This window comes from Ahaetulla prasina, chromosome 1, assembly GCF_028640845.1.
Source record: "Ahaetulla prasina isolate Xishuangbanna chromosome 1, ASM2864084v1, whole genome shotgun sequence".
In the NCBI taxonomy this organism is placed as follows: domain Eukaryota; kingdom Metazoa; phylum Chordata; class Lepidosauria; order Squamata; family Colubridae; genus Ahaetulla; species Ahaetulla prasina.
In genome coordinates, this window is record NC_080539.1 from 184,092,528 (window position 1) to 184,117,930 (window position 25,403).

The 25,403-nt window shown below is 38.4% G+C and overlaps 2 protein-coding genes across 2 annotated transcripts in view; both read left to right on the forward strand.

Annotated features, from left to right (window-relative positions):
• The first annotated feature begins 703 nt into the window (after positions 1-703).
• On the forward strand, positions 704-17,194 carry SPATC1L (spermatogenesis and centriole associated 1 like). Its single transcript, XM_058184681.1, has 5 exons — positions 704-899; positions 3,720-4,010; positions 5,408-5,722; positions 10,588-10,739; positions 16,868-17,194. The coding sequence occupies exons 1-5, from the start codon at positions 704-706 to the stop codon at positions 17,192-17,194; spliced, it is 1,281 nt and encodes a 426-aa protein (XP_058040664.1).
• A 2,594-nt stretch (positions 17,195-19,788) lies between these two features.
• FTCD (formimidoyltransferase cyclodeaminase) overlaps positions 19,789-25,403 on the forward strand; it is a 29,263-nt gene continuing 23,648 nt past the window's right edge. Inside the window, exons 1-4 of the mRNA XM_058164805.1 lie at positions 19,789-19,890; positions 20,946-21,129; positions 22,172-22,300; positions 23,132-23,220. Of these exons, the coding sequence (XP_058020788.1) occupies positions 19,837-19,890; positions 20,946-21,129; positions 22,172-22,300; positions 23,132-23,220 (456 nt within the window). The 5' untranslated portion in view covers positions 19,789-19,836. The remainder of the gene's footprint in view (positions 19,891-20,945; positions 21,130-22,171; positions 22,301-23,131; positions 23,221-25,403) is intronic.

Below are 25,403 nucleotides of genomic sequence, written 5' to 3' on the forward strand. Positions count from 1 at the left end.
ACTGGAGATGCCTCCCAGTCACGTCATTCCAGGTGAAGGCTAAATGTCCTTGACTCTCAGAGAAAGGAATGTTATTATGGCTAGATATCTCCATCACTCTATGCAATCCCCCCTTCCAGTTTCCCACAGCACTAAGTGTGGCAGCCCTGAAGATCCAAAGAAAAAGATGGCCTCTAGGGCTGACAGCTAGAGCCAAATCTTCTCCACAGCTCCACAGCTGACAAAGCATTTCAGATTTTTTGAAAAGCCTTTCTCAGATTTAGTCAATGGTGGGATTCAAGTAATTTAACAACCAGTTCTCTGCCCTAATGATTTCTTCCAACAACCAGTTTACCAAACTGCTCAGAAAGTTAACAGCTGGTTCTCCCGAAGTGGTGCGAACTGGCTGAATCCTACCACTGGATTTAGTCAGTGCTATTTTGAGACGTTATTGTCAACAATGCCATGTGATCAGGCCTCTTAGACATACTGTTCCATTCTATATAAAAAATCATACCTTATTTCACAGCAGAAAGGCCAGTCTGAAAGAAAATGCTCCAGTGGAGTATCCAAGTGTTCTCTTAAGAACACATGACATCATAATTGTGTAGAAACATTCCAAGCTTCATAATGTCCTCTGAACCTCTTGAAACACTGAGGTGACCTGTCTAGTCAAGGCTGTCCCTAATAAATTAATCCTTCCTCACCAGTGAGGAAGAGGAGGATGACAGAGGAAAGAGAGTGGATAAAAAGAATTCAGGAAGAAAATGCACATCTCAAAAATCAAATTAAACTGCTCAGAGAAAATTATGAATTACGCACATTGTTGAGTCAGCAGAGTGAGAACAACAGTCAATCCCAGTTCATAGCACCTCAGATTTCTCCTTTATATCCTGATACTGGTTTATCAGTAAAAACAGGTAAGAAACATCCCAAATTAGCTTGTTAAAAGCAATTATATAAATATTGTAAATATGTCTAATTGTGTATCCAAGTTGATACATAAAATTCAGTAGGACTTTTGTGAATGCATCTATCAGAAGAAGACACTTTGGTCAAATCTGTATAATAGGAAGTATTTTGGGCCAACTAGGAAAGGCTAGACATGATTTAAATAGCAGGAGGACAAATTATCCTGATTTGCTCATTTATGAATGTGCATACATGCACATGCACATACACATCTTCAGGAGTTTCACAATTTTAATCTCTATGAGCTTTTACTTGCATCCCTGCATCCTTATCACAGTATTCATTATCAGGGTAAATACCATTATGGAAAGTACAAAAATTAAAGAATACATTGAAAGCCAAAGAAATTAAGGACACAAAATAAGGAAAAGGAAGATCTATATAGAGAAATTGCATTTATACTTCCCATAGCTTTCTATATTTTTCTAACGCATAACTTCCTTCCCCCATACCTGTAGATTGGTTCATATATTGCCTTTCTTTAGGCTTTTTGTCTCTTTCTTTTTGAGAACTATCAACTACTGTACATCCAACGACAACTTTTTTGGTTTTCTCTTCTTTTCAAACCATTTACTCTTCCTTCATATTTTGCAAGTGAGACCCCCATCAAAATGGCCAAAATAATTCAGTAAACCTGTTTAATATTTGTCTCTCACTTTGGTATTCAATCAACATTCATTCAGCATCCTTTCATTCCTATGATCCATGATACCACCCAGTTGTTTTTAGGTCAGCTGATACTTTCACATAAAACATTTTGATAAAATTGAAAAGGTGGTGTAGAACAGCTTTAATGCTATCCATGCTACATGAAGCATTTTCTGTGAACAATAACATTTTCTTTCATACTCATAAAGTTGAAATATACCTTACAGTAATCTTGTCCAATCCTCTTTCCATCATAGGATATACTCCAGTACAATATATCTGGCAGTTGGCCATCCAGTGTCTCTCTGAAGGTCTCCAGTGAGGGAGAACTCACCATTTTGTGGGACAGTCTGTTCCTACAGTGAGATCTTGTATAGTCCAGAAATCAAATTGGTCAATAAGAACACCTGGATCCCCTTTTACACATACTACTGTCAAACCAGTTCACCTAATTCTATACTGGAGCCTTTCCTTTATTTCCCCAGTTTTGCATTTCTTTCTATTAAACTCTGTAAGATAGTCCCCAATTTAGAACAGTTTATTTAGTGAAGGCTTATAACCGTTTTTCACACTTATGACCATTGCAGCATACCCATGGTTGCATGATTAAAATTTAGATGCTTGATGATAGTTGCAGTCTCCTATGACCTTTTGACAAGCAAGGTCAATTGGAAAGCCTGCTTCACTTAACAACCATGTTATTAACTATACAACAGTGATTCACTTACCAACTGTTGGAAGAAAGGTCATAAAATAGGGCAAAATTCACCTAATAAATGTCTCACTTATCAACATAAATTTTGGGCTCAATTGTGGTCACAAGTCAAGGACTACCTGTATTACTCATTCCAACCTACTGCTTGAGTCAATTTAGTTCTATTTGAATGTTCTCTCTTTCTTCCAAAGTATTAGCCATCCCTCCCAATTTTGTATCATCTACAGACTTGGTAACTTTTTATTCTGCCCTTAGTTCTCACAGAAGTCCATCAAGGTCTTGCAGAAATCTGATCCAACCCACTTGTTGCTATTTTATTTTATTAAGGAATATCATAAGACACTCTTGCCACAAGCTTTGTTATGGACCAAGTACACTGCATCAATGGTATTATTCTACTAGTAATAATTATTAGCATAATTTGCTTTATCAAGTCCATGCTGGCTTTCATTAACTGTAGCTTCTTATCTATGTGCTCAACATGCATGTTGCTAGACCTTGCTGTGTATAGACTTCATCCTGACAGGCCTACAGTTTCTCAGATCTGCCTCCTTTCTTTTCTTGAAGATGAGAATGCATTTGCTCAGGAGGAGGAATTCTTAAAGGTTACCTAGATTAGCTTGTTTCTTCAGTACCTCTGTGAAAGTAGCATTTCCTGTTGTTTGATATTTTTTTTCATATTTCTGTCGGTTCTGGAGAGTTTCAATGCTTCTGATTAGGACTTACTTGATGCATTTCAGTAGACCAATAATCTCCTTAAATCTTTCCAGGCCTCCCACTTGACTGCTCTTGCCAAACTCCTATTTACCCTTACCGTTGGTTTTCTCAGAGAGCTTAGGCCAACTTTTATTTATTCATCTCTCTTTCTCTCTCTCTCTCTCTCTCTCTCTCTCTCTCTCTCTCTCTCTCTCTCTCTCCCCATCTCTCTTCCTCTCCCCCCCCCCCGGCTCACACAAACGTTTTTTTCCCATTCTATATACAAAAATGTTAAAGCTCCCAGAAAAAATGACGATAATATTTGCTTGTAGTAATGTCCTTGCTTTAATACGCTGTTCAGTTAGGATACAAAAGTCACATTCACTATCAAAAAGAATTCAATACAACTTATTGATGTTCAAGAAAACATGTTTGGACTGTGAAGATTAGATGATTTCTGCATATTTTTGGATAGATATTTTGAAGCATTTCAATCAGTACAGATAGACCTGTTATCTCAGTCAATTTTCCAAGGACAGGTCTATCAATAGACACCACACTAGATGTGTTCACTGATAATGTTTTCTAGAAATAGCATATGCTCTGATGATGTCAAAAAGTATTTTGCTAAATCATGTCAGTGCCTAGATATGTACATGACATACATGACATAAATGTAACTATTTCTATTGTTTGTTTTTCTTTTCAGCTCAGTCTGTCCGAAAAGATTATAATTATTCTCCCCACATCCTTTCCAAAGAGGCCAACATGTCAAGTCCTAGCACCCAGTCACCAATTAAATTGTTCCACACTGATCCTGTTACTGTTCAATCTAGAAATGAAGATAGGAAATCTGCACACATCTCAAATATACCATATTCTACCATGCCTGGAAAACAGCGTGAAGAACCTACAGACATATCAATGTTGAGGAAACCTTGGGCTACAGATGGTCCTTTCCCTGGTGGTGATAAGGTTCAAACATTTCCATTTAGCGTTGGTGAGAAATTATATTTGATGTCAACATTTAATGTGTGTATTTTTAAGTACACGTCTGCAGAGTTAATGGGATAGAGTTTGTTTTAGAAGCATCCAAATGTTTTCCATCTTTAGTCCATAAGAATAGTGTCAAAGTAATTATCATGAGTGACTAAGTTCTATCTGTGGACCAATTTAAGTATCAACTACACAACTCCTTATTTTAGTTGCTATTTTTTAGGTCTTCATGATCCAATTTAGAAATAAAGTAACCTGAAATGTTAACATATTCCAATTATGGTTTCACAATAAAGCTGTATAACAGATTTAACTTACTAGCTGTGATTTTCAGTTCCTTATCTAAAGCTCCTAGAAGTAGAACTGGCCCTCACAGCAGATTAACACATCAAATTGCTGTTTTGATCAATATATCTATAAAACATCAACATTCTGTCAGTCACATTTAGTATACATTTAGTTATAAGCTTTCCTCCGTAAATAAACTTGCTTAAACAGCTTATATAAAGCTACATCTAAAATATTCTTTCCTTCCATTTGAAAATAACTTTTTGAAGGTCTTCTTCATTTTTAAGTAATGTTGGGTATTTAATTGTTTATTAATAAATTATCAATTTTAGTAAACTAATATGTTAAAAGCAATGTCCTGATGTTTTAGGAACTTCACTATTTGCACCCTTTATTGGGAAAATGATCCATTCATTCATACTCAGAACTTTTTAAAAAAATCATGTTAAGATTTCACAAGAAATTGGAATGCCTCACCACTCAAACCTTTTGTCATAACTTCACAAGATTTAAACAGTCAACACTCCAAATATTTTTTTAAAGAGTCCTAATGAAAATGGAAAAAAACCTTGTTCTTTATTGCTAAATGAAAAAACACAGATATCTATTTCATTTATCTTGAGATATCTCAAGATATCTTGTAAAGAAACTTATCAGATAAAGAAGAAATCACAGCATGGTGATTTCTCTATTAGATGATCGATTATGTGCAATCAAGTCATTTTCAACTCCTAGCAACCACATAGATTTTCTTCATGAGGTTTTCCTCCATGATATCACTTCTATTAGATTGGGAGGTCTCTAATAGAGAAATGTGAGCTTTGTGGTATATGAATTGCACACTGCACTAACAACAATTTCAACAAGGTGAGCCTCTCTCTCTCTCTCTCTCTCTTTCTCCCTCTCCCTCTCTCCATTGTAATTCAAAGGGGAGAGCAGAACACAGCCTTTATCAAGCCCCGGTTATTTATGGCCTAGCTATTCACAGATGTGGAGAACAGTGGGAGGAAAATATTTATTTGGGGTGGATGTGCCCACTAAAATGAATTTCTATAATCCATTTGCTGTTTTATTACTCTTGGTGTAACTGGTGCTAAATCTGCTTAACTGCAGCTCATTACAAAACAGGAGGACTCCTGAATCCAAAAGAGAAGCTCAATTCCTCAACATTGTGGCCAGAAGAATCACCTTCTTCAAGGACACACAAAGAGGAGGCCCAAGCACAGATCACATTTTCTAACGATGTAAACATCCCAAAAGGAAGGAGTCCTGAGAGACAGCCCTATTGCTTAGGAGGTAATGCTCTGGACACCAGCGTAGACAAAAACCAGCCTGAATCACAAGAGATGCCTCGGAAGAAGAGAGTCTGGTTCTCTGATTCACCTGCTACTGACAAGTTAAGGAAGTTCCATACGTTCTACCTGAATGGTAATACTGAGATTTTGTGGCTGTTTCATGTAGCAGATGTTGTGAAGTGAAACCCTCACTTCCCCACCAAAATATTTTTAGAGTTTTCACATCTCTGTGTGGTATGTTTGTATATTTGTATAACAGAACAAGAAATTTGAGAATTTAAATATGTGTAATATTTTTATAACTCATTAGAAATATTTAATTATTAATTAAATAAATCTATACAGTAAAACTACCAAGCTACCCACATGAACTCTGGGTGGTAAATAAAATGAGAACATAATACAGAAATCAAATACTGTATATGTCAGATATATAATTATTTTTGTTGCTTTTTAAAATGTATTATATATAATTTAGGTATGCATAAAATGCTGCTTCCAGAAATAAATAGGAAATCATGCAGCTTTACTTAGCACTCTTATTCATATTGTTCTTAGTACAGACCGCTACCCACTGCCGCAAGGAGACGGAACCAATGCGTTGGTTCCGTCCCAGGCGCCTGATGGACCCTGAGAGGTTCCTGACGGAGCTTGGGCCGCTTCCCGAGAATCTGGCCCACGACACGACTGAAGAGCTGGTCGCGGCCTGGAGCTTTGGATCGTGTCGTGCTTTTGCGGCCTCTGACCCGGCGTCGGTCTCAACCAGCTCCTTGGTTCTCCGAGGAGCTGAGGGAGATGAAACGCCGGAGAAGACGCCTAGAGTGTGTCTGGAGATCCAGCCGTTCTGAGGCTGACCGGACACTAGTTAGGTCCTATAGCAGGACCTACCTAGTGGCACTGAGGGATGCAAAACGCTCCTACGTTTCCTCCCTCATTGTGTCGGCAGATAACCGCCCGGCCGCCCTGTTTTGGGTGACCCGCTCTCTCCTTCAACAGGAGGGGCGGGAGGACCCCCTACAAGGGCGTGCCGAGGAGTTTAACGGTTATCTATACGATAAAATCGTTCAGCTTCGGGACGGATTGGATCAAAATTGGGTAGATCCAGACGAGAGTTCCGAGACCCGTCTTGTTGAGGTGGTTTGGGATAACTTTGACCCTGTGACTCCCGAGGACATGGACAGGTTGCTGGGTAGGCTGAATGCCACCACATGTTTACTGGACCCGTGCCCCTCCTGGTTAGTACTGGCTACACAGGAGGTGACACGAGGCTGGCTCCAGGGGATTGCAAATGCTTCCTTGTGGGAGGGGGTCTTTCCCGCTGCCTTGAAAGAGGCGGTGGTGAGACCCCTCCTCAAGAAGCCTTCCCTGGACCCAGCTGTTTTAGGGAATTACCAGCCAGTCTCCAATCTTCGCTTTACGGCGAAGGTTGTAGAGAGTATGGTGGCATGTCAGCTACCCCAGTACCTGGATGAATCTGTCTGTCTAGACCCGTTCCAGTCCGGCTTTCAGCCCGGATACAGCACGGAGACAGCTTTGGTCGCGCTGGTGGATGATCTCTGGAGGGCCAGGGATAGGGGTTGTTCCTCTGCCCTGGTCCTATTAGACCTCTCAGCGGCTTTTGATACCATCGACCATGGTATCCTGCTGCGCCGGTTGGAGGGGTTGGGAGTGGGAGGCACTGTTTATTGGTGGTTCTCCTCCTACCTCTCTGACCGGACGCAGACGGTGTTGACGGGAGGGCAGAGATCGACCCCAAGGCGCCTCATGTGTGGGGTGCTGCAGGGATCGATTCTCTCACCCCTCCTGTTCAACATCTATATGAAGCCGCTGGGCGAGATCATCAGTGGCTTTGGGGTGAGATACCAACTGTACGCTGATGATACTCAGCTGTACTTTTCCACCCCGGGCCACCCCAGCGAAGCTGTCGAAGTGCTGTCCCGGTGTTTGGAAGCCGTACAGGTCTGGATGGGGAGGAACAGGCTCAAACTTAATCCCTCCAAGATGGAGTGGCTGTGGATGCCGGCACCTCGGTACAGTCAGCTGCAGATGCGGCTATCTATCGGGGGCGAGTTGTTGGCCCCGATGGAGAAGGTACGCAACTTGGGCATGCTCCTGGATGGTCGGTTGTCCTTTGAAGATCATTTGGCAGCCGTCTCCAGGAGAGCTTTTTATCAGGTTCGCCTGATCCGCCAGTTGCGTCCCTTCCTGGACCGGGATGCCCTATGCACGGTCACTCATGCTCTCGTTACCTCTCGTCTGGACTACTGCAGTGCTCTCTACATGGGGCTCCCCTTGAAGAGCACCCGGAGACTTCAGCTAGTCCAGAATGCGGCTGCGTGGGTTATTGAGGGAGCGGTTTGGAGCTCCCACGTAACACCTATCCTGCGCAGATTGCACTGGCTACCTGTTGTTTTCCGGGTGCGCTTCAAGGTATTGGTTACCACCTTTAAAGCGCTCCATGGCTTAGGACCAGGCTATTTACGGGACCGCCTACTGCCGGCCTCTATCTCCCAATGTCCGGTGCGTTCCCACAGAGAGGGACTCCTCAGGGTGCCGTCGGCCAAACAATGTCAACTGGTGGCCCCCAGGGAGAGGGCCTTCTCTGTGGGGGCTCCTACCCTGTGGAATGAGCTTCCCCCCGGGCTTCGACAACTACCTGACCTTAGGACCTTTCGCCGCGAATTTAAAACTTATTTATTTCATATGGCTGGACTGGCCTGATTTTAAATCTTAAATTTTAATTGTGGGTTTTAAATTTTTGTAATTTTTATGGGGTATAATGGTATTTTAAATTTTCTGGCATCTTGAATCAGTTTTTTAAGGGTTGTTTTAATTGGTTGTTTGTTGCTGTTTGTATTTTATTGGCCTGTTCACCGCCCTGAGTCCTTCGGGAGAAGGGCGGTATACAAATTAAATTATTATTATTATTATTATTATTATTATTATTATTATTATTATTATTATTATTATTATTATTATTATTATTATTATTATTATTATTATTATTATTACAGTATAAAAATGATCCTTCCTAGGTATTTTTAATATATTGCATTGTTATTACAGAGCCCTCAAGGACATTTCATTTCCCTAAAACACAAACAAAATGTAAAAAAAGGATGACTAGTACTAACGACTCTGTAGAGCTGTTGTGCAATGCTTTTCTCCCTGGTCTTTTTATGGGTTATCACATAGAGCCACTCTCTCAGACTATCCTGTATTTGGCATTATTTATTTAGAGTATAGTATATCATACATGGACTAGCAATTTTAAAAAACTTACTTCTCTTTTCTTCCCCAGGACTCAGGGTTTCAGTTTGCTTTGCATATGTAACAATTGTTGCATATTTTTGTCATCTCCCTTACTCACTATAGATGGTGACCTGAGTGTGCCCGAATTTGTTATATTATAATTATTGTATTGGTAGGATATGCAATGACCATCAGTTTTAAGTTATGATACAGCAGTTTGGAAAACTGTCCTGTTTTCATTCTGATGATTAGAGACTTCCTAATTCAATTTAGTAACTGAATTTGCTCCTTGTATTTATTTTTTTGTTTACTTTTTAAAGCCTGTTTTAATTTCTGAATGGTCCCTAAAATACTCTATTGTAGGCAGATTGGCTAGTTAATTTCTCTCTCTCCCCTCTTCCCATTCTAGCATTTACAATTAAAAGTCAAATAAATAGTTCAATAAATGTAAACTGATGGCAAATATACCACTTCTTTTCCGCACCTTTAAGAAATGCTAAATTTCTTGTAAACTCCTGATAGTCTGACTTTTATTTGGGTCATATCAGGACTTTCCCCTTTTGGGGGAATGCTATGATAGAAAAGAAGTGGCTTTCTTTCTGCTATCAGTTATATTTTATACCCAAACAAGCAAAATCTGACCATTGTTATTTCTCTGGATATCGTGAAAGCTTATGATAAATTGGTTGACAGGATTAAAAGACTTTTTTGCATTTTGCAAAAAATTGAATGACTATGTTATATATTTATTCATAATTAGTAAGAATAACAGAGTTGGAAGGGACCTTGGAGGTCTTCTACCCAACCCCCTGCTCAGGTAAGAAACCCGATATCATTCCAAACAAATGGTTGTCCAATCTCTTCTTAAAAATTTCCAGGGTTGGAGCATTCACAACTTCTGAAGGCAAGTTATTCTGCTGATTATTCTAACTGTCAGGAAATTCCTTCTTAGTTCTAGGTTGCTTCTCTCTTTGATTAATTTCCATCCTTCTTTTCATTAAAATAGACTTACCAAATTCCAGCAACTGTTCTTTATACGTTAATTTAATAATGTATTTATATATTTATTCATATATGAGTCGTGATTTATTATAAACAATATATATTCTTTCTTATGTTGAAATGAATGCTAAAAATGTATCTGATCTCCTTACTTCTTAAATACGATTTCAGAGTTGCTTTCTTGTACCATTAATAACATATTAATGAGAGCCAAATTGTGTAGGGGTTAAGGGGCTGGTATAGAAACTGTAGATCGTAAGTTCTAGTCCCACTTTAGGCATGAAAGGCAGCTGGGTGACTTTGAGCTATTCACTGTCTCTTAGCCTAACTCACTTCACAGGGTTGTTGCGGTGAAGAAAATAGGTGGTGGGAGCATTAGTCACATATCCTACTTGAGTTTACAATAAATAAATAAATAAGTATTACATTTCAGTGAAATTAAATATAAACTAGTTTTTCAATCAGATAACATCAGAAATTATCACTGCATTTTTTATTTAATAGAAATTTGATTTTTATTCTGATATATAAACAAATATACATGAATTCTGATGCCACTGGGCTCTAGTAAGACCTTTGATGTGCTCAGGATTTGTGATTTAAGTTATTTCCATTCTCACTCTCCTTCAGTATTAATATGATGATGAGTATTTTTTTAATCTAATAAGGGAAAAGTTCATTACAGACAGGCTATTTCATAAAGTGTTTTTAGCCTCTCCTAGATCACCTCTGTTTTTCTTCTAGATATAGAAATTGCTCAAAACAACAAGAAAAATGGGCGCATTGTGGGAGAGATTGCTTTCCAGTTAGACAGGCGTATCCTTGCACATGTGTTCCCTGGAATCACACGGCTCTATGGATTCACAGTATCCAATATCCCTGAGAAAATAAAGCAAGTAAGTAATTCTATCCCAAACACTTAGAGATAAATGGAGATTTTGCCAAGATTGTAAACCTGACTAAAATTTAAAGGTCCAGCTTTTGTGCCACCCGGCAGCATTATTGAGCAGAAGAAGGCAGCCTCTTAAGGTTGAGAACTCTGGACATAATAAAAATGGACCTCCTTGTATTCCCCAGGAGAGCTCAGTTTAAAGTGTAAAACAAAACACCTTTTTCTCAGGCCAGGTGATAATTTCTTGTCAATAGAATTACTTCTGTCAGTAGAGAGAAGATAGTTCTATCTTCTATTTTCTATAGTTAGATAGAATTACTTCTATTGTTACATTCCACACTTGATATATCAGCGTTCTTCATAAACTGATAAATTTCAAGTTTTCATTTTATAGGTCACATCAACATAATCATCACCATACTACACCATACTACAAAAAAGATATTGAGCTTTGGAAAAAGTTCAGAGAAGAGCAACTAAAATGATCAAAGGCCTGGAGACTAAATCATATGAAGAACAGCTGAAGATTTTGGATCTAGCTAGTTTAAAGAAAAGAAGGATTGGGGTGACATGATAGCAGTATTTGAGTATTTGAGGAGTTGCCCTAAAGAAGAGGGGGTCAAATTATTCTTCAAAGCACCAGAGGGCAAGACAAGAAATAATGGTTGGAAAGTAATCAAAGAGAGAAGCAGTCTGGAATTAAGGAGAAACTTCCTAACAGTGAGTTCAATTAACCAGTGGAACAGCTTGCCTTCAGAAATCATGGGCATTCCATCACTGACAGTTTTTAAGAAGAGACGGGACAGTCACTTGTCTGAGATTGTATAGTTCTCCTGCTTGACCAGGGGGCTGGACTAGAAGACCTCAAGATCCCTTCCAGCTCTATTCTAATTCTCATGAAACCTCATTTCTCTTCTAAAACCAAATAACTTTCTAAATTGTTGTATGAATGTAGATTTAGGCAAAAGACACTAATTACTAATAAGAGCCAAAATAGCATGTTTGCATTGTGCTAACTGGTGTTTTATCTACTTTTGTTTGCAAAATATCCTTTGATTGTCTAATAAAACAGACCAATGATCTCAAAACAAAGTTAACTATGAGCAGAGATAAAAACTATTCTTAATCAGATCCAGAGGACATCTTAATAAATGAAGAAATAATTGCATTTGTTAACTCTAGCTGAGATATTTCGATAACCTATTTTAAACCACCTGTTAAAGAAAGGGATTTTAATTTTTATTAAAATATGCTCTAAAAACATATCCTACCTCATATCAAAACATTTTTCTATTTCCATTGAAGCTACCACTGCCAACTCAATTTCTATGCATATGTTTCTGAACTAATAGTTAAAAGTGTGATATTCAGTTCTTCATTTTTATTTTGGTCACTGATCAGCATAAAACGTTTAGGACTGCATGAATAGGTTTTATTTCAAATTTCAGTAGAGAACTAGAAAGAGAACTAGAAAGGTTTTCTTTATGCATTTTTTTTACAAATATACAAGATGAATACATAATAAAAACCCAGAAGAGTCAGAATTAATTGTTGCTACATTACATTTTTCAAGTCCAGCTACAAATTTGAATCTTCTGAGCCTTTGTTTTTTTCCAAGACGCACTGTATTTTTATGAATTCATATTCAGGCTATAAGTAACTGTAATGATATTGTAGAAATATTGTGGTAGAGGACTCTGAGTTTATGTGTGTGTGTGCAGGGGTTGTGTGTGTATGTGCGTGTGTATGCATGGATTTAGACAGAACTATCTTTTTTGCATTTATAAGAACTTTTCCACGACTATCAAAACTGAAGGTTTGAATCATGCATGCATGGGGAAACTTACACCAATAGTACAAACATCCACAGAATCGCAAAACTTCAGAGTTGTATCAGAAGATTAGCCAATTTAAATAGAAAAAATTATAGACAGGACCCAAATCAGGGGTGAAATGCTCCCGGTTCGGACCGGCTCAACCGATCCGGTAGCGATGGTGGCTGCTGGTTCGGAGGACTGGTAGCAAACATCCCTGGCACCACCCCCTGCCTCTGCTGAGCCGCACCATCAGCAGAGGTTTTTTTTAATCTTTTAAAAGCAGTTTTTTTTCAGCCAAAACATGCTTTTAAAAGTAAAAAAAACCAAAACCCTCTGATGACCACGGGGCTGAGCAGAAAACATCAAAACCCTTTAAAAGTTTTTTTTAAAAAACCCTCTTCAGCTGAAGGGAAAAAAAAGATTTTAAAAAAGAGGTTTTAAAAGCCTCCTCTGGCGATCCCAGAGGAGTTTCCTGCTCCTCACAGGCTTTTAAACTCACTTTTTAACAGCCCCCACTTACAAGAGCCCCCACCCATGCCCAGCCAATTCCCCCTCCTCACTTACCTATAATTACTGCTCCTTTCGGGCTGGCAACAGTATGCTTTTCTTCAGCTACTGATTACAGCTTGCTTTGACTTCCTGCTTTGCTGAATGAGGAACTCTGGGAGTTGAAGTCCACAAACTAAGTTACTAAGGTTGGAGACCCCTGATCTAAAAAAATAAATAAAAATAATAAAATAAAATATTTGTGCAGTTTTCTGAGATTTGGTGTGTTTCTGTAGTGTTTCACTCTAACTACACAAACACACAAAATCTCACAAAGCTGTATGTGGCATAGTGTGAGTGTGTGTGTGTGTGTGTGAGAGAGAGAGAGTTGTGTTGTGTGTGTGTAAAGTGTGAAAATGTGAGGTTCCTGCTTGTTGCAGGGGCTATTTTGGGTGAAGTGCAGCTGCTTTTACATTGTGTGTGAGTCAGTTGTGTTGTATTGTGTGTGTGTGTGTGTAAAGTGTGAAAGTTGGTTTTTGGTACCTCTTATTGTTTTGTATACCTTATTTATTATTTTTATTATTTATTGTTTTTGGCCACGCCCACCCAGTCATCTGACCACCAAGCCACACCCACCAATTAAACCACGCCCACAGAACCAGTAGGGAAAATTTTTAGATTTCACCCCTGACCCAAATTATTTCTTGTTGGGTTCTGCAACCCAACAAGAAAAACACAGACTTCAGAGGATAATTAGAACTGCAGAAAAAATAATTGCTACCAACCTGCCTTCCATTGAGGACCTGTATACTGCACGAATCAAGAAGAGGGCCGTGAAAATATTTGCAGATCACTTGCATCCTGGACATAAACTGTTTCAACTCCTACCCTCAAAACGACGCTATAGAGCACTGCACACCAGAACAACTAGACACAAGAACAGTTTTTTCCCGAAGGCCATCACTCTGCTAAACAAATAATTCCCTCAACACTGTCAGACTATTTACTGAATCTGCACTACTATTAATCGTTTCATAGTTCCCATCACCAATCTCTTTCCACTTATGACTGTATGACTATAACTTGTTGCTGGCAATCCTTATGATTTATATTGATATATTGACCATCAATTGTGTTGTAAATGTTGTACCTTGATGAACGTATCTTTTCTTTTATGTACACTGAGAGCATATGCACCAAGACGAATTCCTTGTGTGTCCAATCACACTTGGCCAATAAATTCTGTTCTAATATGCAAATGGAATATAGAATCGAATGGAATATGGAAAGGTAGCGGGACTTAAAATTAATAGGTTAAAAACAAAGGCGTTAACGAAAAATCTTACAAAACAAAAAGGAATTAGAAGACAGAATGGGTATACAAATGACAAAAAAACACAAAATGTCTAGGAATATGGCTAACAAATAAAGGTTTGTTGATCAAAGAAGACAATTATAATAAACTAACACAACAGATAAAGAAAGACTTGGAAACTTGGAGCAATTACAATTATCTTTTCTAGGGAAAATAGCATCAGTTAAAATGAATGTGCTACCAAGCATACTATTTCTATTCCAAGTAATACCTATAAAATTAGGGAATTTTTTTTAAAGACCTAAACAAACTTATAGTGAATTATCTTTGGCAGGGGAAAAAAATCAAGGCTCAAAATACAATAATTACAAGATAGCAGAGAAAGAGGAGGATTTGGACTCCCAGATTGGGAAATTTATTATAAAGAAACATCATTAATATGGATTAAGGATTGGATGGAATTAAAAAATAAACGAATCTTAACACTAGAAGGACACTATCTAAAAAGAGGGTGGCATGCCTTTCTATGGGAGGGAAAAAGTAGACAACATGGATATTTTCAATGACATTTAATTAGAGAAGCACTGCTACAGACATGGAAAGGAATAAAAAAGAACCACTATGATAAAATTCCGGAATGGTTATCCACAATGGAAGCACAAATCTACCCAAATGCATTAGACATTGACAAAATGAAAAGATATAAAGATTTGTTAAACAGTCAAGGGGAACTGAAAACAAGGCAGGAAATAAAAGAACAGGGTACAGACATTAATATAATATAATATAACAACAGAGTTGGAAGGGACCTTGGAGGCCTTCTAGTCCAACCCCCTGCCCAGGCAGGAAACCCTACACCATCTCAGTCAGATGGTTATCCAACATTTTCTTAAAAAATTCCAGTGTTGGAGCATTCACAACTTCTGCAGGCAAGTCGTTCCACTTATAATTGTTCTAACTGTCAGGAAATTTCTCCTTAGTTCTAAGTTGCTTCTTTCTTTGATCAGTTTCCACCCATTGCTTCTTGTTCTACCCTCAGGTGCTTTGGAGAATAGTTTGACTCCCTCTTCTTTGTGGCAACCCCTGAGATATTGGAACACTGCTATCATGTCTCCCCTAGTCCTTCTTTTTATTAAACTAGACATACCCAGTTCCTGCAACCGTTCTTCATATGTTTTAGCCTCCAGTCCCCTAATCATTTTTGTTGCTCTTCTCTGCACTCTTTCTAGAGTCTCAACATCTTTTTTACATCGTGGCGACCAAAACTGGATGCAATATTCCAAGTGTGGCCTTACCAAGGCATTATACTTCATTAATTGGTGGCCTTATATGCAAATAAAATCTAGATATAAGAAGGATTTTATACAAGACGGATTTTAAAGAGAAGTATATAAATTGGACAAAATTCTCCAAGACACATAAGACAAATTGATAAAAAAAGTACAATTACTTATTAAGATACAAATTGGAAGAGAAGGTAGTCAGAGAAAATAAGTGTATGATAATTTGGGTGAAAAATTTTGGATAGAACATTGAATTGGATAAATGGGAGAAATTATGGAACAAAAATTATAAATTAACAATGTCTATACCCTATAAAGAAAACATTTACAAAATGTTTTATCAGTGGCACTTGCTACCAGCTAGACTGGCAAAGATGTTCCCCAATACCTCACCATTATGTTGGAAATGCAAACAGCAAAAGAGAACGTATTACCATATGTGGTGGTCCTGTCACAAATTGAAACAATATTGGAGCAAAATTAAATTACAACTAGAAAAATCATTAAACAACATATAGAAATGAGGCCAGAAACATTTTTACTAGGAATACTTTCAGGGTCATATGAAAAAGAAATACAGCATTTAATTATTCATATAACCACAGCAACACAAATAGTTTACACACAGAATTGGAAAAACAATAATATACCAACCGAAGACAATGTGATTAGAAAAGTTTTGTAATGTGTGGAAATGGATAAGTTTACAAAGGAGATACAAGAAAAAGAGAAAACAGAATATTACTTAGTATGGGAGAAATGGTATAAATGGTTGGAGGAAAAAGAAAAAAGACAAGGAAAGATTAAATAATGGTTGAAATAGGAGTAGAAACACAAGAACAATAGGAGGAAAGAAAAATTGCTGAAAGGAAATTGTATGCACGTTTACATCTATGTATATATGTAAATAAAATAATTAATATTAGAAATATATGTATAAAAGATACATTAGGATAAGGGAGAAAAAGTATAAGTATTGGTTACCGACATGAAACTATTGAAAAGGAAAAAGTGTCAAAATTTATTTTTGTTTTTAAAAATGTTTAATAAAAATATTTTTTTAAAAAAGAAAATATAGTAATAGTACTATAAGACCCAGTTCACAAATTTAAAAAAAAATTGTGTAATTGTCATTTTTTTCTTTTCTGCTCCTATTAGTATTATATAAAATTCAGGCTGATTTACACTTCCATAAAATATTAACCATAGGTTTATATCTGACAATTCTTAGGTCTCCACGAGATCTTTAGATGGTTCTCTAGATGAGAAAAAATATCGAGCTATAACCCAGCGTTATCATAACCTGATTACCCGCTTGGAGAAAATGGGCTACCGTACCGATGTTCACCCAGTGTTTAGTGAATTTCTTATCAATACCTATGGCATCCTGAAGCAAAGGCCTGACCTCAGCTCTAACCCCATGAATGACAATCCTAATGATCTCAGAAAGATGGTGATAGACATTGTCCCAGCTAAATTCCTTGGCGATACCTTACTGCTCTTGAACTGTTTGTGTGAACTTTCCAAAGAAGACAACAAGGCCCTTTTTGCCTGGTAGTGCCTCCTGCAACGTCCCCATTTTTAATAGAAAGAGCACCTAAGCACAGCATGTACATAATAAAGAATGCTGCTAAAAGAGGGTGTGGGATAACATGTGTATGATTTTTTATTAAGCTGTGGCTGTCCAAATCACTGCTTCATGTTGTATGTAATTTGGTTTTGGCAAAGTTTATATTTCATGATATTTTTGAAAAACTGGTGCTGTATTGATAATTTTTCATTGGTAACTTGCTATGTCCGGTATATTTTGATGGGAATATCAATAAAATAATATAGAAGTGGTTGTTTGTTGCAACAGTTCACAAATTCCCAATTAAATCCTGCATTATTTCTGTGTGAGAAAGAAGCACCTGTCAGACTATAATTTTATTTTGCTTGTTCCACAAAAATACAGCTATAGGTATGACATGACTTACTTTAAAATTTGAGTGCTGTTTAAGAAACACATCTCTTTTTCATGCCTATAAAAAACCCGGGACATTTTGCTTCAGTGGGAATAAAATGTATATAGCTTCCTTTGGATTAATACAGCACTGTATATCACCATTTACCTGCATTGGTGGTACAAAACATTTCCGGTACTTCCAAAATATTGGATTCTGGAATCCTGTCACTTAGCATGACATATGTGCATTCAAATGTTTGTCAATGTATTTGAAAGTATAATAGACTTTCCTAATTAGTGTTAGGATAACAAAGGGAAGGATTAACTTTTACTATGGGCTTAGTTCCAATGAGAAGTTTGTACATTTTTTCACAATGAACACAACTGCAATTTCAAATGCTATTTCAAGGCTTCATTTAGTGGAGTTGTTGATGGCTATCAACATTCTGCTTTATGCCTGTAATTGATGATTAGGCCCCTGTTGAGGCTGTACGCCACTAATGGAGCCGGGAATATATGTCTCCCCACATGCTGTTAGACTAGATTGCCTCATCACCTCAGCCAGCATGGCCAATGATAGGCAATGTGGAAGCTGTATACAACAACTCCTGAAAAAGCCAGGGATTCCCAGACCTTTCATCAAATTTTATCTTCAGAAATGCTAGGCAGTTCTTAGAATCATCTGTCTTGTTTGTCTTCTTTCTTCAAAGAGTTTCTCTTCTTTTACATATTATTTATGTGCCAAGCATGAATTCTGTCCAATTTTGGAAAGGATGAATTATTGTTGAGTTTAATAAACTATTTCAGTCAAATGACATTGGAATGCTATTACATCTTTTGTCCTTCACAGGGTTGGTTTGATAAGGGAGACCCAGGTTTAAGACTATCCTTAGCTACAGAAACCCATTGGGTTACTTTTGCCCACTCATTCTCTCTCAGCCCAGTTTACTTCATAGGGTTGTTGTGGAGGGAGTGCTATGCTCACCACACTGAGAATTAATAAGAAAGTGAGTTGAGCGTGTTCTAGAGAGCAAAATCTTACCTTGGCAAAAATGAGTGGGGTCAGGGGATTAGGCAAAGCTTCGCTCTGAGGAAGTTACACATCCTTCCAGGCAGAGAACAAGTGACTATCAGAAGACCCAGGCATTTGCAGGGAGCAAGTGAGAAAGGATATGCTGTGATATGTAAATTATTCTCCTTGCCTCTTTTTGTGTAATATCATGATAAAAAAGGTAGAGTTTTTTTCCTCTACTGATATTACAATTCATAGTTTGACATTTTGGCATCATCGTGGTGATGGACCAAGGCCTGTGAAAAAGAGGCAGGAAATATCCTGTCATTAGCAATTTCTAAAAAAGAGGCAGAGAGAAGGGTAAAGATCAAGATCTGGGATTCCATTTCATCTGATGCATATATTTCTAAAGTGGATTGCTAACAATTCTACTGTTACTTGTTTGCTACTGTTTTGACCTGTGTTTTTTCCTCGTGTGTTACTGTTTTTTATATATGTGGTATTATGTGCACTGTCTAGAATTGCTAAGGTAACAGAGGCAACTTAAAAGTTGATTAAATAAATAAATGTAAATAAAGAAGGCTTACAGAGGAAATCCCTGCATTTTTATTTACATTTTAAACCTTGTGGTCAGAAAATTGTGAGGCTCTAAAGAGTCAGTGCAACTATAGTCATATTTCCAATAAAAACACAGGAAGATTCTAAATGGATGGAAGACAACATTTTAAAAAGTGTGTTGTCAAAAATTTAAACAATGCCTAATTGAATAATACTGTAGTGCATTGCCTCTAAAATTAGCACAACTTTCCTGTTAATTAGTCCATAGAAGAAAAATCAGTTCTATTCGTAACTTTGATGGGGATAAAGATCCTTTTGTCAATCAGAAAAACTACAAATTCTGTTTATCTCCATTCAATTTTTTACAGAGCAGCATGAATGTATATTTTCAGCAATACTCTGCTTTTAAATGCAGCTGCAGCTGCTGAACCCCAACATGATGAACAGGGCCAGGGCTAAATTTAAAATAAATAAAATAAAGGTCAGTCCAAAGTGCCAGCAAAATTCTTTGTAGCTGGTGTGCCTTGGTTAATGAGAAACGATGAGGATTGAGAAATCCCGTTAGATACAAGCTATAAAGACTTCGATTCTACTTTACTTTCACTTTAAAGCAAAAAAAGCAGAAGGAAAAATACATCCAGGATTCTCATAAGTCTAAAACAAGGATAAGTTTCCAACTAGAATAATGTCAAAATTAGTGGAATGTGTTCCCAATTTTTCCGAAGGAAACAATAAAAAGGTAAGTTCTACATAATTTTCTTTCTAACGAAATCTGTTGTGTTTTTGTGTAAAGGACTAAACAGTTATGAAATCCATTTTTATAAGAGACTTTTATACTCCTGAGCTGTTTGAATAAACTATAAAGTGTAAGAAAAATGATCTTGACTGAGTTATACGGGAATGAAGGCAAAAGACAGTGAAGCATTTTTAAGATCCAAAATAACCAGATAACATTTGAAAGTGACTCAGCAGACACCTTCCTTATTCAATGAACTCTAAGAAGGAGGCAGCAACACAACACAATCACACTTGCAAGATTTTATTATTACAATCACTCACAATAAAATGTAGTTCTGGTCTTCCTGTGGAGTTGATTTCCTGGTCTGGTTCATCTAGTGGAGCTGACGGCAGCATACCTATCATCTCTATACCATCAAATACATTTGGAAATGTTTCACAAGTCACTGAAAATAGTCCTTCTACATCTATGGACACAGATATCTGTGGAACAAGACTTTAAATTAGCATGTGTTAATAAATTGCATATACCATGAGGGCTAACTGCCGGTAAACTGCCAAGAAAACAGATTTTGGGAGGTGTGAAGCATCATCTTCCTACAAAGTAACTATGAAAAAATCCATGAGGTGAGATTAAACTTTTGATTTTTATGTGGCATAAATATTTATTTATATATATTTCACTTAAACAGAACACAAAAACAGAAATCAGCTTTCGCTTTAAAACTATCCATGGGAGAGATACCAAACTTGGTGATCAGTGCTGTGCACAAGAAGCAGTTTCATTCCCTAGATTAGGAACTGTTGTCTTTTGTAAGAGTTCCTCAACTTGATTAATTTACTCTTGAATTGAGTCCTAATCAGTGGATTCTACTATAATTGTTTGAAGTGATAGGGGAAAGTTCATTCCTAAATTCTTCAGGCTAACATGAATTAGACTAATTGTAAGAGCATGGATATCTAGTTTCCAATTAAAGAAAGTGATTAGAGTTTACTGAGGTACGGTATATCACCAGGTGCTTCCTTTCCAAGCTCTCTGTCTCTTCTCTGCTACAGGTGATAGATGAGATTGGCAAGGCCATCTCTCAAACAAAGGGTTGTCTCCTGCTGGATGTGGATGCAGGCCCTTCCACTAATCGGACTGTTTACACCTTTGTCGGAAGTCCAGAGGATGTTGTTGTGGGTGCACTGAATGCAGCTAAAATTGCTTTTCAGCTTATTGACATGGCAAAACATAAAGGTATACAGAGAAGAGGAGACGAATTATGAGAGTCAATGTAGGAGCAAAATGGTCTGAGATATAAGGCTACAGCCTGTGTTTAGTGTTGCAACAACTCTGATATATCTCTAGATGGCTCAGCATGAAAATTCTCTGGGTCCTGACAATTTAGATAATGCCATATGGGGGACCAGTGATCGAACTTTTGGAGCCCAACCTCAAATCACTGCTCAGACAGGAATCTTGAATATCCTTGATGAATCTCATGAAAATGTAAAACTAAAATGCAGCATTATACAGATTGCTGCTTGGAGGCTTTGTAATATGATAAATATAAGATTATCCAAGCAAACACTTCCATCCTCTTTTATACAATGTGTCTTTATATTTTTGAGAAGATTGGAATGTGCCACACTTACAAATATTGACCAAAAGATGGATTGATAAGCGTAAAAGGCATGTGGATTTGTGTGATTAGCCAATGGGACTGACCACCTCTGCTTGGCATAATGTGATAGACACCAATACAGAAATATAGAAATTTATATCATCTCCAATTTGGCCAAATCGTGCTTCAAAAGAGGGCTCTGTCAAATTTCAGAAGAAAGACGGTACTGCCCTGAATTTGTGACAAGTTACGTGTTGCCTGGAACTAATGTTTCTGAAAGCAAATACACAAAGATTAATCAGTAACTTTCCCCAGACCTGACAATGATCCTCAATGTTAACTTAGTCCTTTAGTAGAGTTCAGGGGTCCTCAACCCCTGGTCTGTGGCTCGTTAGGAACCGGGCAGTGCAAGTGGTGAGCAAGCGAGTGAAGCTTCATCTGCACATGTGCGGGATCTAAATTGTGTGCAAAACCACCAAAACCCTGGTCTATGGAAAAATTGTCTTGCATGAAACCAGTCCCTGGTTCCAGAAAGATTGGGGACCACTAGTATAGTTTATTCAATATTTCCCAACAAATGAAAACAAAACATACTCTATATTTTATCTGTTTTATGACTACTTATTCCTGATATCCTTTCTGATTTTGTTACACATGGTTTGCTTTTGTATACAGGTGAGCATCCCCGAATGGGAGCGCTGGATGTTTGCCCATTCATTCCTGTGAGGAATGTTACCATGGAAGAGTGTATTTGTTCTGCTAATCTCTTTGGAAAATGCTTAGCAGATGAACTGCATGTGCCTGGTAAGCCTGTCATGGAAAAATAAGTTGGGTCTGAAAGACTGCAATGACTAATCAATTTCAGTTTGAAATTCTGTTTGACCATTCACAGAAAGAAGCCTTTGTTCTAATCCCAAAGATCTTCTTGCTCAGGGACAACACGCCTATCAAATTTGAATATATGCAGACCTGTTGAGGAAGTCTCTTACTCTGCTGTGATGAAGTTCTGAACAGACTATTAAATCTTATTTCCTTTCCCTATATGAGCAATAATTAGTGCTCAGTTTTATTCTGAAGCAGTCAGTATTCCAATTCTGAAGAACACTAAGTGTAAAGCCAGAAGATGGCGCTAGAGTTCTACTACTACATCCATAATAGGCAAGCACTGGGCAATCAGCCAAAGAAGGACATTCCAATTCATGCTTTACCCCCCATTTCAGTCCACCAATTCCATTTCAGTGAAGCAATCCTGTTTTCCCATAGGTAAAATTATTTTAGTTTTCAATTTCTAAATCTTCTCCAGACAAGACCTAGCAGATGGAACCGCTGACTTTTTTTTTTTTAGCTTTGCTCTACCTTCTAAATTATGATATGGGGTTGTGGATAGAAGCCCAGGAAAAGCAAATGGCAGGTATAAAAATGATAAAAAAGGAATGGGCTCCTGAGAGAAAGGAAGACCCTCAACATCTCAACTGGACTATCAAAGCCTAAAGCTAACACTAATTATGCAGCACAGGTTTGTACAGCTATTGGGCCTCCTAGCCATTCTTTTGATTTACCATTGATTTCTTGCAAATTTAGATTTCTTTAGATTTCAAGATGACAACTCTCAGTGAATTTAGCCTTTATTTGCAGTGTACCTATACGGTGAAGCAGCTCTGAATGAGAGCAGAAGATCTTTGCCTGCTATTCGAGCAGGGGAATATGAAACCCTGCCTGAAAAAGTAAGATAACAATAGTATTTTTAACATTAGCTATACCATGGGTGTCAAATTTGATTTCATTGAGGGCTGCATCAGGGCCCTTGGGGTGCTCGGTGGGCATGGCTGGGGTGGGCTGGTCAGCTCAACATCATTCATGTTGCTGGTTGCCTGTGGAAGCCCTGGTGTGGCTGGGGGTTCCATTATCTGTAGTGGAAGAAGGCAAGACCAGGGCGAGTGCTAAACCCTTGTTCACCAGAGGAGCCTTGCCATCCCACTCAGGCCACACGGAGGACCCCTGGATGGCGGTGCAGGCTGCCAGGAGCCCTGGGCATTGGAGGGCAAGTGCCCAGACCGGCCCTCAAACTCCCAGGGCACTGGGATCCCACAGCCCAGCCCAGCCCCCCTTCCCCAAACTGGCGCCTGGCTACACTTACCTCCTCCTCAAGGCTGCTGCTGCTGTGCTTGCTGTCCTTGGCCAGATTGCCCATGGTGTGCACGAGCGGGCAAAGTGTGCGGGTCAAAGTGTGTGGCCCACTGCCTCTCTTTGTGAGGAGACCCAGCTGTTTAACCAAAGCGTGCTTTTTTTTTTTTTTAGTTTTAGTTAAACTAAGGGGCGTGCATAAGAGCACAAAAGTGCCTACCGTTCCTGTCCTATTGTTCTCTTCATTATATCAAATTAATATAGTTATTGCATATTTTTTTACATACATACATATATATATATATATTTCTTCAAGATATGTTGTTTTATCTATGACAATTGTTTGTGTATACTGTTGTGACAAAAAGAAAAAAAATAATAAAAAATAAAAAGCATTTTCATCTATAGGATGGGAGACCACCAGGAAAGGAGGGGGTAAGGGGATGGCGAAAGAGCAGCAGAGCTGCTGGTGGCAAAATGCTAAGGAAGGACTTCCTTCAGACCTTCCCTCCCTCTCATAATCTCTTCTCTCCCTCCCTCCCTCCCTCCCTTCCCATTCCCATCTTCCTTCCTTCCTTTCTTCCTTCTCCTTCTTCTTCCTTTTCCCCCTTTCCTCCTTCTCTTCCCTCTCCTCCTCCTTCCTTCTCTTCTTCCCGCCATCCTTCCTCCTCCTATCCCTATGCTAAGGAAGGACTTCCTTCAGACCTTCCCTCCCTCTCATAATCTCTTCTCTCCCTCCCTCCCTCCCTTCCCATTCCCATCTTCCTTCCTTCCTTTCTTCCTTCTCCTTCTTCTTCCTTTTCCCCCTTTCCTCCTTCTCTTCCCTCTCCTCCTTCCTTCTCTTCTTCCCGCCATCCTTCCTCCTCCTATCCCTATGCTAAGGAAGGACTTCCTTCAGACCTTCCTCCCTCTCATAATCTCTTCTCTCTCCTCCCTCCCTTCCCATTCCCATCTTCCTTCCTTCCTCTTCATTCTCCTTTCTTCTTCTTCCTTTTCCCCTTTCCTCCTTCTCTTCCCTCTCCTCCTCCTTCCTTCTCTTCCTCTTCCCGCCATCCTTCCTCCTCCTATCCCTATCCTTTTCCCTTCCTCCCTCCCTCCCTCCCTCCTTTTTCCCCTTTTCTTCTTTTTCCTTCCCTCTTCATTCTCCTTTCTTTCTTCTTCCTTCCCCCCTTCCTTCTTTTTTCTTTCTTGGTCTCTTCCCCTCTTTCCTTCTTTTTTTTTCTCTCTTTCGTCTTTCCTTTTTCCTTCCCTCTTCATTCTCCTTTCTTTCTTCTTCCTTCCCCCCTTCCTTCTTTTTTCTTTCTTGGTCTCTTCCCCTCTTTCCTTCTTTTTTTTCCCTCTCTTTCGTCTTTCCTTTTCTCCTTTCCTGTCCCTCCTTGGATGTTCAAATGCAAAATGGGAAACATTTCTCAATACCTCCTTGGCTTGTGATCAAATGCCACTTTTGCTAATAGTTTGTGGCCACTTAAAAGACTGAGAACAAATCAGGCTCAGTTTATCCCATGCTTGCCTTTAGTGGAGGCATCCACAGACAACAGTACAGCAAAATTGTCAAAATGGTGTCTGTGATAGTTGATCAGAGCTCCTCTGTTTTTTTATGTACAACAGCTTTAGCATTTAAGAACAGAGGTAAGTTAGTTGTTGTTCTATTAATACATAATCCTTAAAAGGGCTCTCCTGTAGGGACCCTGCCAGGGTCTAATTGAGACTGGAAATACAACAAAGGAAAAAATGTTTTCCACACTCTGCTTTGTCCTGTTTTCCCCACTGGAAATGGCTGTTT